Source organism: Bombus terrestris, chromosome 7 (genome assembly GCF_910591885.1).
Source record: "Bombus terrestris chromosome 7, iyBomTerr1.2, whole genome shotgun sequence".
In the NCBI taxonomy this organism is placed as follows: Eukaryota; Metazoa; Arthropoda; class Insecta; order Hymenoptera; family Apidae; genus Bombus; species Bombus terrestris.
Window position 1 is genome coordinate 2,447,279 of NC_063275.1, and position 16,441 is coordinate 2,463,719.

At 34.7% G+C, this 16,441-nt stretch overlaps 4 protein-coding genes and 1 long non-coding RNA gene across 5 annotated transcripts; 2 read left to right on the plus strand and 3 right to left on the minus strand.

The window, feature by feature from the left end:
- Positions 1-520: 520 nt before the first annotated feature.
- On the plus strand, positions 521-3,415 carry LOC100645560 (U2 small nuclear ribonucleoprotein auxiliary factor 35 kDa subunit-related protein 1). The gene is made up of 4 exons (XM_003396202.4): positions 521-1,102; positions 1,459-1,760; positions 1,855-2,397; positions 2,483-3,415. The coding sequence occupies exons 1-4, from the start codon at positions 845-847 to the stop codon at positions 3,267-3,269; spliced, it is 1,890 nt and encodes a 629-aa protein (XP_003396250.1). The 5' UTR covers positions 521-844; the 3' UTR covers positions 3,270-3,415.
- Positions 2,633-4,546, minus strand: LOC125385415. The gene is made up of 2 exons (XR_007224666.1): positions 4,425-4,546; positions 2,633-2,721 (listed from the first exon to the last, which is right to left on the minus strand). It is a non-coding gene; the product is annotated as an uncharacterized LOC125385415 (long non-coding RNA).
- On the plus strand, positions 3,769-6,027 carry LOC100645676 (putative serine protease K12H4.7). The gene is made up of 9 exons (XM_003396203.4): positions 3,769-4,070; positions 4,169-4,350; positions 4,441-4,673; positions 4,762-4,897; positions 4,976-5,042; positions 5,126-5,336; positions 5,422-5,554; positions 5,639-5,808; positions 5,874-6,027. The coding sequence occupies exons 1-9, from the start codon at positions 3,873-3,875 to the stop codon at positions 5,981-5,983; spliced, it is 1,440 nt and encodes a 479-aa protein (XP_003396251.1). The 5' UTR covers positions 3,769-3,872; the 3' UTR covers positions 5,984-6,027.
- Positions 6,012-11,798, minus strand: LOC100645909 (clavesin-2). Its single transcript, XM_003396205.4, has 7 exons — positions 11,540-11,798; positions 8,920-9,172; positions 8,639-8,798; positions 8,504-8,565; positions 7,335-7,528; positions 6,742-6,955; positions 6,012-6,591 (listed from the first exon to the last, which is right to left on the minus strand). The coding sequence occupies exons 2-7, from the start codon at positions 9,092-9,094 to the stop codon at positions 6,386-6,388; spliced, it is 1,011 nt and encodes a 336-aa protein (XP_003396253.1). The 5' UTR covers positions 9,095-9,172; positions 11,540-11,798; the 3' UTR covers positions 6,012-6,385.
- A 2,050-nt stretch (positions 11,799-13,848) lies between these two features.
- Positions 13,849-16,441, minus strand: LOC100646143. The gene is made up of 3 exons (XM_003396207.4): positions 16,315-16,441; positions 15,773-16,023; positions 13,849-15,715 (listed from the first exon to the last, which is right to left on the minus strand). The coding sequence occupies exons 2-3, from the start codon at positions 15,964-15,966 to the stop codon at positions 14,536-14,538; spliced, it is 1,374 nt and encodes a 457-aa protein (XP_003396255.1). The 5' UTR covers positions 15,967-16,023; positions 16,315-16,441; the 3' UTR covers positions 13,849-14,535.

The following is a 16,441-nucleotide window of genomic DNA, read 5'->3' on the forward strand; positions in this document are numbered from 1 at the left end:
TAAAACAATTGAAGAAACGGAGTGTGTAATTCACGAACATTCGTGTTCACAAATAAATTCCACCTTTGAATAAACAAACGTGACCATGACATTGAAATAAAAATCCCTAAGAGAAGTAAATCCCTATGTCAGTAATAAATTTGTTACCAAATATATACCTAATGTTTAGGAAAAGTTGTTCGAATATTGAGTCGTGAGAACTAAGCATGGAAGACAAGGTTTTCGTTCTGCGCATGTGTAACATACCATGAATATCTCAGATAGAGACAGACATATTCTACTCATATCTATCTGTCTCGCCCGAACGAGAACTTTGTCGTCGTCCATATTGAATTCTCATGACTCAATTTTCGAACGATTTCCCCTAGCGACTGTCAAGGATTATATGATCTAGTTCACCACACATCAAACTGTAATTTTTTATACGTTCGTTTGTTTAATGTTATTATAATGGTAATATAATGGCCGATACATAAGCGGTGAACTATCTTTTTCCAATTCCTCCGAAATGTTTAATTAGCTTTAGTACAAAATCAAATTATTTTTTCAATTTCATTTATACATATTAAAAATGTTCGTGTCGCCAATTTATCACTCAATGATGTAAAAGTATTAACAAAAATAGTGTTTTATTATATAATTTCGTGCACTTTCAAAAAATAGGGATAATCCAGGTCAAAGCTTCTCGTTCTAAATTTAACATGGCGGCGTGCACATGTTCTCTGCATTTCTTCATTGAAAACGATTGTCAAACGCATGACAAATACGTTTCACAACTCCTAAAAATTTGTGATACTGTAATATCACTGGAAGTAACGCGAGTACAATCTCTTGTGGACAATGCATGATAATGGAAGGGAGTCGTTTAACCAAATATAGTCACAAAGAGTGGCGTAACATAGCAAAAAGGGAACGTCGGAGACGTCTGCGTCGCAAAGCAGCCGCTCAACGAGAAGCGGCCGAGGAACAGCTGAGGGCAGCACTTCAAAAAAGCGCGGAATATTTAAAATGGCTAGAACAGTGTGAAGTTGAGGACAAAGAAAAAGAAGCTCGGGAAAAAGAAGAACACGATCAACGGGAAAAATTATGGTTAGAGGAAGAGGTAAATATATAATAAAAGCGAAAAATACTATTTATGCAATCTTAGTGAATTTCCTTTTTAAAAGTGTACATTCTATTTCTCTTATTTGGTCGTTTTAATTTATGGAATCTATTAGCAAGCAATTGATTAACGAACGTATATGTCGAAATTACTTTGTTTTCGGAATCGATAGCATACGTTCGATTAATTATAAAGTTACTCGCAAGAATTTTCCACATGAGTTATAACCCTGAAAATAATGTTAAAATGTGGATACCAAAGCCTGCTAGTTACTACATGGTTCCTATAAATTAAACAGCCAAGCCTTAACAGTAAAATATATAGATAATACGTAACACTATGTTTCATCTTCCTAGGTGAAAGCCCAAGAAGAATGGCAAATTTTGCAGGAGAAAAAGCAAAAAGCTCGACAGTTACAATTGGAGCAAGAGGCGAAAATCCGCCAAGAATTTGAAACGAAACAGGAGGCTATTCGCAAAAAACAGGAAGAGGAGAAACGTAGGAGAGAAGAGGAAATTAAAAGGCGGGAACAGCTACTTAAAGAGATCGACGACTACATTGATAATGGAATCAAAACCCCGGAGGCTTTGCGTGAGGTTATCGATAGTCAACCTGGTAAAGAGCTTTGTCCGTTTTTCACGAAGACAGGTGCTTGCAGGTGAGCAAATAAAGCTTAACCTTTCAATCTTTATTAGGTATACAGTTAAATAAAAATATGATATCCAACAAGTCATATACGTATATGTTTGCAGATATGGTGACACTTGTTCGAGAAATCATCGCAGGGTATGTTTAAGTAAAGTCATATTAGTACCTGGTTTTTATACGCATTTTTCTCTGGAGAAGAATTCTGCCGAATACGACACTGATATTGCCCTTGAATTCGAAAGCTCGGAAACACGACAACATTTTCGCGAATTTTACAAAGATGTAGTCCCGGAACTGGAATCGTTTGGAAGAATAAAAACCTTGAAATATTGTTGCAACACCGAAGTTCACTTGCGGGGCAACTTATATGTCGAATATTACACCGAAAGAGAAGCTGCTAGGGCTTTGAGGAGACTGAAAGGTCGATGGTATGCCGGCCGACAGCTTAATTGTGAATTTGTCAACCTGAGATCATGGAGGAGTGCTGTCTGTGGGATGTCGAAATGTCCGAAAGGAAGGGCATGTAATTTTTTACATACTTTTAAAAATCCACACGACGAATATGATATCAAAAGCCCGCCGAGATGGGCGAAACAATCGTCTTCGTCTACTCAGGAAGTTACGAGCAATAAAAAAATCGAACATAGGTATTGTTTATAAATGATAGATTATATCGTTATCATATATTATTGATATACATATATATACATTGTTTTGATGTCTTTTGTTTAGAAATAAGTCAAAATGGGAAGATGGTAGCGACGTGGAAGATAATAAAAATTGGAGGTGGTCCGAATCCCCCGAGCCCGAGATAGGTCATCGTTCGAGGAATGCCGAAACTCGCCATCATCATTCCGACGAAAGGGACTTTCGACAGAAATCCACTCGCGACAAACGATACGAACAACTCGATAGAAATAGATCTATCGATCATGAGGATTCGCCGCCGATCAAACGTCATCGAACGAGATCTAGAAAACACATAGATGAGAAGATCAGAGATGATGATGTTTCGAACGATCGCGACTATTCTAGAAGACACTCGAAGAAATACAAAAAAAGGACAGAAGAGGATGATGATACATCGCCGAGGCGTTCGCACAAAAGACACTTGAAAAGCAGCGATCGAAATTATCGTTCGAGAAGTCATAAGTTCTCGAATAAACATTCTAAAAGAGAAAAAGAGGATATCGAGAAAGATAGATACAGATTGAATAGTCATAGTGAGCCGTGTCAAGTTTCTTGGGAAAGGAAATCAAAGAGCACGTCCGAAAAGTCGAATACCGAAGAAATCATCGACGCGATAAATCTGCCTTGCGTGAAATCTAAATGGGACAAAGAAAATTCGGAACAAATTGATTCCGAAAGTACGGGTTCTTCCGATTCTGAAGTCTCTGGCGTTGCCGAAGACAAAGATGTCGACAAATCGGAAACATCGTGGAAACTACTTAAAAAAATATCCGACGACGAGTGGGCTACGACTGATTCTGAAAATGAAATAAAGATCACAGAGAATTGATGTAACAGACGTTGAATGTATATAAATTTGTTCTCATCATGATTTTGTTGAAAACTATATTAGGAAACCAAATATAATTTGAACAATAAGTACTTTTTCATACCAAAATATATTTAATAATAAAACGTTACGTACTTATCGCAATAGATCCTTTCTATTTTCTTTTCACTCATTAATCGTCGTTGAAAATAATTCTAAAGTTCTTTACTCTCGAATTCGATAGTTACGTAATACAGAGCTGATTTTGGCGTCGTTTCAGAAACTCATTTACGAAATATTCAATAAATAAGATAAATATTATTGGAATCAATCAAGCGGTAGATATTATCTTTCTAGCACTAATATCCGTATTTACAATTTGATATTTTTTAATGTATAGAATGTGTACCTTCCATGATGATTAGGGACAATTTCTATCAACTTATCAGATAAATTTGTTTAATTAGATATAGTATTAAGAGAATTCCGTCCTATATCTCGCTATAAAATGTTAAAACAGTCGTAGAAAGCACGTTATGTACCATTGTTTTGCGAATCAATCCAGCCGAATCCGTTGAACAAATGAAACTTAATAGAACTTGTCTATAGTTCCGAAAACCGAATATGATCTTCTTAAGTTTTCTTGTGTTATTATGTTTTACCTGTCGCCTCGGCCATGGCGTTGGTCTCCATGGATTTCATTTTCACGGTTTGGAAGAGCCACGTTCCTTGAGCAAATCGGCTTGTGAAAATATAACCGAACTATGGATCCGACAACCCGTCGATCATTTCAATATCCGCGACAATCGCACTTGGTTGATGGTACGTTGCAAATGGAATGGCGCCGTTTAAAAACACAAAATGCTTATTTACATCTCGATCGTATTGTACATCGTATTATGCACCGTATATTTCGACAGCGTTACTATGAAAATTCAAGATATTTCAAGAAAAACGGACCGATTTTGATTATGATCGGAGGAGAATGGGCAATATCCAAAGGTTTCTTAGAGGCTGGTTTAATGTACGAGCTGGCAACCACTTACAACGCGATCATGTATTACACCGAACATCGCTATTACGGCAAAAGTAAACCGACCGAGTAAGTTAATTTCTTCTCAAGCGCTAGTATATTTTTACTTTTGTTTGCCACAGCCTTGTCAAATTTTCTATTACCTTTCGAATCCTTTAGAGACACTAGTTCAAGAAACTTGCAATATCTAAGCGTAGATCAAGCACTGGCAGACTTGGCATATTTCATCGAAACGAGGAAAAGGGACGAGAATCTTCGGAATAGTAAAGTGATTGTTTTCGGTGGATCTTATGCTGGAAATGTGGCAACATGGGTTAGATTGAAATATCCTCATCTCGTTCAGGGTGCACTAGCTAGTAGCGCGCCAGTTCTCGCCAAAGTCGATTTCTATGGTGAAGAATAAACTCTTTTGCAATTCCATGTAATTCCTATTAATTTAAAAAAAAAATAGATAAATAGAAAAGGAAGCTTCTTTTTTAGAGTATTACGAAGTCGTGACGGAATCGCTCCGTAGATACAGTCAGAAATGCGTGAACGAAGTTAAAGCTGCTTTTGACGAGGTTGAAGAGTTATTAGCAATTAAAGGAGGCGCACAGAAGTTAACAAAGTATTTCAAGTAATTATCGTTCGTAGGAAATTAACATAATTTCGTTGTGTATAATATTTGTTTAAGTTACACTTGAAACTGTCGTAGTTTGTGCGATGTGCCCGATGTACATTCCTTCAAGGATCTGGGTCATTTCGGCAACCTTCTAGCAGAGGTATAGTTTTTCAAAAAATACGCTTCTTGAATGAAAGATAAATAACTGTTTCTAATCATAGTTATCAATATCTTTCTAATCAGGAATTTGCTGGCATCGTTCAATACGATAAAGTGGAGAATAATCGAACAAAAATCGCCGCTTGCTGCGAAAACATGACTGCTATGTATCTGGGTAGTCCTCTCCAGAGATTGGCGCATCTCGTGTCGGACAAAGATAAATGTTTGAAAAATAATTACAAAAAGTTTGTCGAAGTTTACAGAAATGAAACATGGGACTCGCAACCTGATATCAGTACGTTTTCTACTTGCGCCAATTAAAAGAAGGTTTCACGCTTGTAAATTATTTATTATTAATCTTCACATGTCGGTGTTTCCAGCGAGACTATGGTTCTACCAGACATGCACAGAATACGGTTATTATCAAACAACAAACTCAAGGCGGTCGGTTTTTGGAACCTTATTCCCGTTGCCTTATTTTACAGGTCTTTGTACCGACTTGTACGGATACTAGTACGTGTTATAAAATGTATTGTTCGATATTTTCTCGAGAAATAGTACACAGACTCTAAATAGACTCTATCGTTTGTCTTACAGCTACGGTAACAGATTCTTGTATACCAGAATTGGAAGAACGAACACAATGTACGGTGGTTTACGACCAGATTTGCAAAACGTCATTTTTACTAACGGGGATGTAGATCCGTGGCATACTCTCTCTGTTCTTAAGGACTTAAATGCATTCTCTCCCGCCATACTCATCAAAGGTATTGTTAAAACAATCGGAGATTGACAAACGTCGACCGATCTAACAAATCCACATTTTCCCCAGGGTCATCGCACTGTCGTGATCTGTACAGCGATTTGGATACGGATGCTGAAGATCTTATTCGAGCTAGAGCAAGAGTACGTAAAATTATTGGGACTTGGATTTCTTCTTAATCGTTTGTTATCTTGTTACTAAATAAAATATGCGTAAGAAAATATTTATTTCCAATAATATGATCTTATTTACAAATTACGAAAATGAAACGATATATAACTTATACTTTATCGAACGTAAGCCTAAGGTTTGGCGACTACAATTATTTCATTTATATACTGAACTTTGAGATTCATCGAGCACAAAACTTAGTCGCGACGATCGAGATCGAAATTTCATTGCTGTGTCTTTTACATTTCTAAATAATATCTTAATAAGCTCTTACAGCTACAATAATCGCTAGGATAACGTATCTTGTTGTAACTCTGATAATTCGCTACAAAAAAAGTATCGATGACTTTATCCTATCGATATGGTAAACATCGGTTATGAAGTTTATTATTATGAATAACACGGCTTAATCAATCGACTTCGAGCTTTCTGAAAGAACCCGTGATACCGTACATGGTGGAATCACTGGAACCGATGTCGGAACAACCAAAGCCTTGTTTCAAGGCCGATACCGCACCTTCCCGAGCCTTCTCCGAGTATAAATCCAAACACACTCTCATCTTATCGTGGCTTAATAACGTCGGTCTTATTTCTAGCAGCTCTTTCTTCCATAGTTCTGCGCAAATAAAAGTTTATTTTCTTCGTTTCGCGGTATAAGCGCGTGTCAGTTTCATTTAGTTGGAGATAGTCGATTTGTACGTTAAAAGGAACATTGTTATTTAATTTGGAACACGTTTAATTTCTCAATTTATCAAATTGTACTTACCAATCATTTCTTTCATAGGCATCGTACCGCCATACTCTTTAGGTAACATACTCGTATCCATCTTATGGTTGATAGCGTCTTCTAGACTGGTGTAGATCTTGACGCGTTTTTTTATCTTTTCGGAGATCAATGACATACCAAAGTCAAGCGCGAATTTCAAAGAAGGATGTGTGTTAATCGCGTGAACTTCCTTATGCCGCATGGGTATAGTTCGCTAAAACCATCGTTTCGCTGGTTTACTATGCGGCATATTAAATTTCGGATATATTATATCATTTTGAGAACATTCTCGGAATTACGAAATATAAGAAATTGTCCGACTGTTTCGTAAGAAGTTGCATATCGTTACGAGTCAAATGTCATCCAACTTGTTGGGGAACGCATATATAATTAGAATTTATTAATAATTTGGAAAAAATAAAGATAGTTGCAGCCTTCTGTCTCGCTTGAAGCTGTTGCGACTTGTTATTATTTTTGAATGAGAAACATCGCGTAAGAATATTCAACGAATGTGAGGCAAACAGTCGCGAGATTTTCTACGTTCTCGAACAACTTAAGATTATGGAAAAACATAGGGTTTATAAGACTCGTACCTCGCCGTTCTTCACGATACGAACTGCCTCCTTCGGTGTAAAAAGCGTCAAATGGGGGAAACTGACACCGGCTCCATCGGCGAAATGAACGAAACCCCGTACTTGACTTTCCTCGTCTTCCATCAGACTCTCGTATGTTATCGCGTGAATTCTACACATGTCGGCATTGGTATACTTATGGGGATCAAAGACGCCTGAAAGTGCACGTTCCATGCAGTTATAGAAAGTAAATATACATTCGTAAACATTTAAACAAACATTCGTAAGATTACGGTTACACGTTTCAGTAACTACTTTTCAAAACCGTATAATAACAGTTGCAACGAAACGACGTGCATGCTGTCTGAAATTGCTCTGAAAGTAGAAACAACGATTTAATAGCGGAATGAAATTGCACGAAATGACAGGTAATCAACACATCCGTTGTAATTGTTTGGATTTGTTAAGTTCGCGTGGAAACATTTGAAACGGGCAGAGATAGCTGTTATTATGCGCGTATTTTCACAAATTATCCACGTTCAGATATATAATCAAGTTTCGCAATGACAATCGGCAACGCTGAAATTGACACGTTCGCCGTATCGCCTGAACGACGCTACGGGACACACGCGGTACCCCGCGTCAGCAGCTATGTTCAGGGTACGTGAATAATATCGGTTCGAATGAGTGGCGCAAATCAAAAATTGCGAAACTGTGAAAGATATTTCACAATATTTCGTATAAGGCACGTATGAAAATTATTGTCCAGCATATAGTACAGCAGATAATGAAACTCGACTGGGCCAATCAACGGGTTAGTCCTTAACGCTCCAAGTGTCCCTTCAAGCACCACCGATATGCGGCGCTATACTCAAAAAGTATTTTTCGGCCGTTATCGGTATTGTTTACAAATAAAAAATAATACTCCTCAGTGAGTACTGTGAGACCTGTGTATATTACATTACTCAATTATAATTAATATAAATATTATAATCAAAATTATATTACTTCTCAGATGAATAAAGATTGTTTTCAATGACTTTAATATTATTATTTGCACTTTAATATTATTATAGCATTTTAAATCTGACACTTAAAAACTTGCAAGTCCAAGTATGATAAGAATAAGTTGCCGGTCGATATTCACAATTAAAAGTCAGAGCGTTAAGGATAAACCGACATTAATTTACCTGGTCTGGCAATTATAACACGGCGGCCTTTGGCGTCACGTCCAGGTGCAGCGAATATATATCTGGAAAAGCAGAAGTTATGCGATCGTTATATCAGGTCGTATCACGCGTAGTTTACACTTTGTTTAATCTCACCCCAAAGATAATAGCTCATCCATAGTTGGCTCGGTAATGTCCAAGTTATTGAACGCGGGGTGGTAAACTTGGCGCAGCAACAAATACCTTTCGATCGCTTCTTCCGCCATCGGAACGTTGAATTTTTTACATCTTAGGAATCTTAATAAAAACTGCGCATCTGTCGAACGAGATCGTGTGTCAGTAGCATCGAAGCGCGATAATCTCGCGTGTGACTATACCTACATGTACGTATGTATGTACTAACTGTGTAAACACTACTCGAAAATAAAATTTCTCACCGAGGCGACAGTTTTGTATACGCGGATTCAGTTTTATCCAATTACGTATTTGCTCGAGAGCTTGGTCTCTCGTATTTTTATCTTCTCTGAGTTCCTCCTTCGCCAGTTTCTGCGTTTCCGTCGACAGGCTGCATTCGTAGTCATCTCCCTCGGTTACCCATTCGATCGCTCCCATTTCGTTACTTTGATTTGTCTCCAACAACAAGCAGCTTTAAATTTTCGATATCCAAAGTATAACGGATCGGTGGAAATTCTAAAAAATCATTTGTTCCTCTTTACCAACGATCCATCTATCGTCCAATTTCTATCTTACGTTCCCCAACCGGTAAATATATCGCGATAGTTACAGGTTTGACGCGCGATATTCGAAATAAGTTTGATCGCGATCTTTGTTTTCAGTGAAACGGCTTTCTTTTGCATTCACATTTTCGATGGTCGAGCGATTCGTTTCTTTAGCGGACCGCTGACACAGTTCCCCAATATCGTTCAAAGTCACGGCGTGAATGAAAGCATCGCGGTGAGAAAGAACACGCCTGAAACACTTTCTTCCGATCGCGTAACGCCACGTCTTGCGTAATTTCGTAAGAACTTAACCAATTATAAGCTAACAGTGATTTTATGACATAACAATTTCGTCGTTTTATGATATAATGTTTGACCAAGTATGAATACCGCCAAGTATTACGTGTTCCGTGATAGCAACATGTGCCGTGTTGTGAGCGAGTGACTTGTTTCGCAATCACTTTCTCCGATTACGTAATCGACCAGCTTGTGCGCCCATCTTTGCTCTGGGATTTTGTACGACCGACTAACATCGTTCGCGTTATATCTCACTATCATCACCGTAAACAATCATTTTTGTCTGTCAGCTTTCTAACGGTCTACTCGATTCCATATTCTAAAGTGGATTATTTCTATCAAACATTTATCGTTCATCATCCTCTTACAGCCTTACGCGTAAAAGGATTCTGCTGTTATTTGATCGACGTGGAGTTTGTAACGATCGTTAGTAACGATCGTTGGAAAACAGAACAAGCCTGAAATGCTATACCTTTATTTTATCGCTTTTAGTGAATCAGCAGGTTTGAAACATGAAACTCGGATAGAAAGGGACGAAACAAAGATAAGTCATTTGAATCATTTAAATCGCCACATTTTTGCCGATTATGAATATTCAACGTCTCTTCGTTGTACTAGCTATAACGTGTTGTTCTTATTGGTTGGAAAATTTCAACAGTCAAGGCAGATTTATGGATGCAGAAGGTTTCTTTTACGTCTACGTTAACATGAACGAGCATAATACGAACGGGGTTATCGAGCAACCGGCGGAATAAACCACGTAACTATCTTCCGTGTAGAAAGTGCCACTTATCGTCTTATTATTACTCAAGTTCTTTCTCGAATATCAACTGCCGTTCACCCTATATCTAGAAATCTAAGTATTTTTGTTACAAAGCATTACGTCAGTTATGTCGACAGATTTGTCCGCGTCCTCTTCTTTCTTTTTCCCCTATATCGTTCTCCTCTTATAGTTACGTTTTTATGTTTCACGCGACTTCACGTATCGAAAACTAGACTTCGTATCGAACAGTACCTACGACATATTGGGTTGGCAACTAAGTGGTTCCGGATTTTGTCATTAGGTGGTAATGCTGTAAGAGGAGAACGATAAAGGGAAAAAAGGAAGATGATTGCGAATTTTGTCATTACCATTAGGTGGTAACCACCTAATCACTTAGTTGCCAACTCAATAAATTGTCAAAGATAAACAGTCTGTGTAATCGAATATAGACAGAAGAATTATCAAATCGAGTAAAGTGTACAGTTTATTCTACCTTAATGCGTGTCAACTAAACACTGTTTCGAATATTAATTCGATTGCACGCAACATTATTGGCTATTGGTTTCTGTTGATCAAAGTCAGATGACATTGAATTGCAGTAAAAAAAAAAAAAAAAAAAAAAATATATCGTGTTTAGATATTTACGCTTCTACACATTAAAAATCACATTAAATCAGTTCTATGCGAGGCCTTGGCCTCCAAAATTCCTGACCTCTGAGAACAAGGTTGGGATACAATTATTGGTACTTAGTATTCGCCTGATATCGGCCCGGTGAAGTACAATGAGAAGAACAATGTAAGTTCCTTCAGACGCGACTAAAATTTATAATAAGTTTGGTGAATTGTCGTACAAACAAGGAGATCCATTTGAAGGTATCCGGAATGAGTTATTGGTATACTGTTGCTACGAGATAAACTAATGCGACGAAAAAGATCGATATATTTGGGGAGATAGTAAAATTGTGATAAACTAATAAAGTTTCTAATTTTCTAGAATTTAAAAACCAAGTCGATCGTATTAAAATGTTTCTTAAGAAATTAATATAGTATGAAATTTAAGCAATACGTGATAATGCGATTGATACAATTTGTTTAAAGACTTTTATTTTCAAGAACTGTCAACTTCTCAATGATATGATTCTGACTTTAGCCAATGGCACACGTTACTCAATTTTTCAACATTATTTCAAATTTTGATTCTTACTAAATAAATTCTTGCGTCTCCAAACGAAATTTTATTAATAACTTATGGAATTAATGGAAAGCCATGTAACATACCCGAGTTGTAGTTGCGCAGGTGAACACTTGGAGGAGACTGTTTCCTCTTGGCTTGCGATCGCTCTTTTATAATTTCCACTTGCACCTTTCTTCTACCTCCGCCTTCGGTACTCACGCGGTAGCTTATGGGCCTTATGGCTTATGCCAGCAGACTCAAAGCAAAGGAACAAAGTGTCTTTCAGGGACGAATCTCGCCTTTTTTAAATACTTTTCTTAGTTAAATCGATCGAATAAATTGCCTAACGAAAGATACGTAAAAGACTGTTCTGTCACTTTGCAGCAAACCATCGAATACCATGGTTCACCTAATTGCTCGTCTTTTATAGGTACGTCGGTTGATATCATCGTACACTTAAACTTAAACGATGCACTGTGGTAGTACATTTCGTAACGACTTTTTCTTTTTTTTTTTTTTTTTTTCTCTATACTATCTTACTTTTCTACGATTCTTACAAAACGTCCCGAAAATTGTGGCTCTATATAGAAATGAAAGTTCTATATATTCTCCCTTACAGTTCGTATCTTAAATTTAATAATTCATCAAATGATAATTATACTACAAGTCTGCGATCAATATAAATACATAAGTTAGAGGAAATTAATTAATTGGAGATTTAAATAATTCTTAATTTTTGTTGCTCTTAAATCTAACTGGATAATCAATGATTTAACATCAGTAAAGCAAACACGATGACATCGTGTAATATTTCAAAGAAAAATTGTATTATTAATTAACTTATTAAAAATATATAATCATATCTTATTTTCTAATCAATCAGTGTATTCCAGGTAACTGTTTCTATCTTACATCACCGATCTACGTAACAAATAATTAGGAAATTTCTTTTTTTCCTACTTTTAATCTCGAATAAGTCTTACAGTTACGCATCGAGATTTATTATATATATATATATATTTTTAAAAAACGAGGACATCAGATTACGAATTATATTGAACGCTATGCTACGTTAGTATTACCCACTGACAATTAACAAACGCTACACTTGTCAATCTTATTTTGTCATTTTGTCAAACTTGAGAAAGCTAATTTACAATTTTAAACAATTCTTAAATATGTAGATATTCGTATAGCAATTAGGAAAAATGAAAATATATTAGAAATGTATAGCGAGTTACATGGATTGTTATGGTTTTGCATAACGCTAGCGATCGTACTCGCATAAGTGTACGTAATAGTTGTTTCGATGCTGTTTACTTACCAAGCTATGACATGCAATGGTTCGAGCACTTACTATCAGGAAGTGAAATGTGATCATACGTGAAGAAGCGTTCTGATATAGAAAATATAGCGCAGGCATAACATCTTATGGGATATCGTGTCACGTAAAGTGTAAAGTACCGATCTTGGAGAAAAAGTCCAAGGTTTTGTCGTGCTCTTCGCGATTTAGGATAAGTTTAAGCATTATATCACAAACGATATAACAGGCGTAAACATATTATGTAATTTCATAAGAGAAAAGAGTAAAATACGTACATTGTAAAATGTAATAACTAGACTGACGCACATAGAATTTTCATTCTCTAATTACTTCTGTATGAATTATCATCAAACATTTTATTTTTACACTTTCGTGATACACTTAAATCAACGTTATATTATCTCAAAAAGACATGAATTCGCGTTAGCTATCGTATATTAAGATTTAAGCAATAATTAAACGGTATTATCTGCAGCGTCAAGTTATGAAAAAAATAAACAATATTTTATATCATATTATGTACAATATATGTAATGTACTACAAATTTCCAGAAAATAAAACACCTATTGATTAATGAATGAAAAAAGAATGAATAAAGCATATCTTTAAAATCACAAATTCTCATCTTATTAACACATATTATATTCGTCTTCTTATTTTTAATGTTAGTTTCTTATTGGCAATGGTTGTGGCAAAGGAATAAACAATTCTTTTAACGAAGCAAGGGAGAGGAAAGTGTAAGAAGGAAATGCATTGAACAAAATCAAGATGATATTTAAATAAAATAAATAACAGCTTTAGCTAGCAGATTAAACTGTGCAAACTTGGTGTTTTTGTTGAATGTATTTTGAAAACTAAAACATGTATATGTGTAATAGAAAGTGATTAGGATTATGATATATCGAATGCTTGTCCTGTAGTTTGCCAAAAAATGTAATTTCTGAAAAGCAGTATCCCAATGAAGAATACAATAAAAATGTTACTATTTAAATTTACCATACTTACAATTCATTTCAAGTTGTTTTGGATTTATGGGAATTTATAGTGATACGATAATGTTAGTTTTAAAATAGAAAGAAGACACAGAATATGATGGATTAATTGTTTATTTTTATAAAATGAAAAACTATTGTCGACATAAACTTTATGTAATTCTTCCGCGAGAGAATTAAGGGAATCAAGGGTATTTACTATGATTTATTATATACGAATGTATGAAGTATTAAAAAATGTTATAATAAAATATAATGATAAAAATGGCAGTTTATTAAAAGTATAAAATGTTTAAATTTGTCCCTGCTTTTCAAATAAAATTGTTTGTATAACATACGTATATTTATGCTACAATTTATAATATTATAGTTACTTTGACGCTCTTTTATTATATTATTTTAATTGTTGATTTAACATATTTGTATTTGGTGTAGCAAAATAAATATTTCTTATGCAATTCGTATAGTATTTCCACTTTCCAATCAAACATTATAGGTGTGATAATGCTACACTTTGTATAAAATACTAGCGAAAATAGTTGACATAAATATCACTGATCATATAATAATTAGTTTAAAAAGGTTAATATCTTAATAACATCTGTAATACTTAAGACTAAATTCAAGATCACATTGAAATCTATAATAAGCTTTTAAGATAATATAATTTTGTACATTTATTTTTTCTGAGCAATTAACGCTATTATTTTAGTCTTAAAAATTTTCTATATTTTAAAGAAAAAGGAACACATATGTAATGATAAATAAATTATTACATTAAATTTAATGTCTACCAACAACTTGTACCTTAGCATATGCTCCTTTACAGCCACTGCCAAAAAGTAATAAATTTTGTTTGACTTCATTTATTTGATCCAATGTAAGTGTCAAACCACTGTTTGTTGCCGCCTCAACTATGCACATTTGTAATGTTTCTTCGTTTAAAGGCTCATAAGGAACAATTAAGCTATCAATCTTTTTATGGACCAGTGCTTCGCGAATCGTATTTATGCTTTGTGTTAAATCTATTTTTCGTTCTAGATTATCGTTCACTTCTTCTATGTTGAAAATTGCTATTACGGTGACACATTGTGGTTTTGTTTGATTTAATATATCTATCATATTAGAAAAAATATCTAAATTCTGTATTTTTAAATTTTCCAGTATAATTAATTGATATAAATCAAGTGATTTTGACAAGTGTGCGTCAGTATGATGGTTCAACAATATATCATATATAAAAATTTTCTCTTTCAGAGGAAAATGTTTTGCTATGATTTGAGCAGTGTAAGATTTCCCAACACCTGTTCCACCTATAAGACATAAAACTTTTAAATAGAAAATATCCTGATTTAAATGAGTTGTAATTTGTGACATTGCATTTCTTTGTCCATTTATCTTTTGCTGTAACTCTTCAGTAGCATTTAAGAAAAACGTTTCACGATTACAAACTGTAGGTATATTCAAATTTAAAAACATTGCAATTATTACTGCAATTATTGGTAATATGCTCAAAGTTAAACAACCACAGTAACACATATTTATCTTCTTTTTTGGAGAAATTTTGTTTTTTAATACTAGTGGCCTAAATTTATTTTTTATGTCCTGATATGTCTTTTTATTTACAATTTTTGTATCACTGTTTGGTTTAATTTCATCAATTGTTTTCTCACAATTTCTCAGCTGCACAGAAGGAAAATGATCTTGATTTATTGTATTTGCATTTGTTGTCGCGCAATGCAATGAAAATCGGGATTCATTTGTAGGATTTACATTTTCAACTTCATCGGATAGTATCTCATTTAAAGGTTTGTTTGGTATAAATTTTGGTGCTTGTAGTATATTGCTATTTTTGCAGAATTGTCTATTAAAAGATGTAAACGAGTCGAAATAGGGTTCTGTTATCATCTGATACTCGTTAGAAGTTTTGTCTGTTCGCTCAATTTCGGGCGTTTCCACTGGTCTGAAATTAAAAAAATAATTATTCGTGTTGTCATCAAATCTACACAATAATATCTACCTTGTAGTTACATGTTCATTAAAAATGTGGTCGCAACTGTATTGTCTAATCAAGTTAGGCTGAATTTCAGATTGATACATCTGTTTTATGGAGATTCGTTGAGAAGATGGTGTTTGCGAATAATTAACATCTTCTGTTATTTTCCAATCAGTGTCCGAATCTAATAATCTTAATGATGCAAAATGTTTTTCCATACCAATACTTATAACTCAAATCACGCTATACAATATCATTGGCAAATGAAACATAACCTGAAATTCAAAACATGTCCGCTAAGGGAACGTAAACAAATTAATACAATTTATGTATTACACTACGATTTTGAGATTGTCTACTTCGTCGATAATCTTAAATCGTTGTTAATCATTATTTTAAAAATAAATTACATGGAAATTATAAACGTTGATAAACTTATATTTGTTATAGATTACATTACTAAGAAAGAAAATAATTTATTTGAGTTTAAGTGATATAAACGACATATATATACATATATTCATATGTATATTATGTTTGTTATAATAATAAAACAATAATCTTACTTCTTCTTTAAAGATACATAAAGAAGGTTTAAAAAATCGCGCGTAGTTCAATTCATCCGTTCCGTCTATCACGTTGATACTCCTGTTGTTCCAGCTCAGTTTCTGCTCGTGTATCGATGACCACAAG

What these genes read in the sequence shown, in the direction of transcription:
- LOC100645909 (XM_003396205.4), bottom strand. Translation starts at nt 9,094, where the DNA reads ATGGGAGCGATCGAATGGGTAACCGAGGGAGATGACTACGAATGCAGC. An exon ending in TATACAAAACTGTCGCCTCG is followed by an intron (nt 8,799 to 8,919) that starts GTGAGAAATTTT and finishes CTCGTTCGACAG; the next exon opens with ATGCGCAGTTTTTATTAAGA. An exon ending in TGTTATAATTGCCAGACCAG is followed by an intron (nt 7,529 to 8,503) that starts GTAAATTAATGT and finishes GTGCACTTTCAG; the next exon opens with GCGTCTTTGATCCCCATAAG.
- LOC100646143 (XM_003396207.4), bottom strand. Translation starts at nt 15,966, where the DNA reads ATGGAAAAACATTTTGCATCATTAAGATTATTAGATTCGGACACTGAT. An exon ending in AATGAACATGTAACTACAAG is followed by an intron (nt 15,716 to 15,772) that starts GTAGATATTATT and finishes TTTTAATTTCAG; the next exon opens with ACCAGTGGAAACGCCCGAAA.
- LOC100645676 (XM_003396203.4), top strand. Translation starts at nt 3,873, where the DNA reads ATGATCTTCTTAAGTTTTCTTGTGTTATTATGTTTTACCTGTCGCCTC. An exon ending in CGCCAAAGTCGATTTCTATG is followed by an intron (nt 4,674 to 4,761) that starts GTGAAGAATAAA and finishes CTTCTTTTTTAG; the next exon opens with AGTATTACGAAGTCGTGACG. An exon ending in ACCGACTTGTACGGATACTA is followed by an intron (nt 5,555 to 5,638) that starts GTACGTGTTATA and finishes TTTGTCTTACAG; the next exon opens with CTACGGTAACAGATTCTTGT.
- LOC100645560 (XM_003396202.4), top strand. Translation starts at nt 845, where the DNA reads ATGATAATGGAAGGGAGTCGTTTAACCAAATATAGTCACAAAGAGTGG. An exon ending in AATTATGGTTAGAGGAAGAG is followed by an intron (nt 1,103 to 1,458) that starts GTAAATATATAA and finishes TCATCTTCCTAG; the next exon opens with GTGAAAGCCCAAGAAGAATG. An exon ending in ACGAAGACAGGTGCTTGCAG is followed by an intron (nt 1,761 to 1,854) that starts GTGAGCAAATAA and finishes ATATGTTTGCAG; the next exon opens with ATATGGTGACACTTGTTCGA.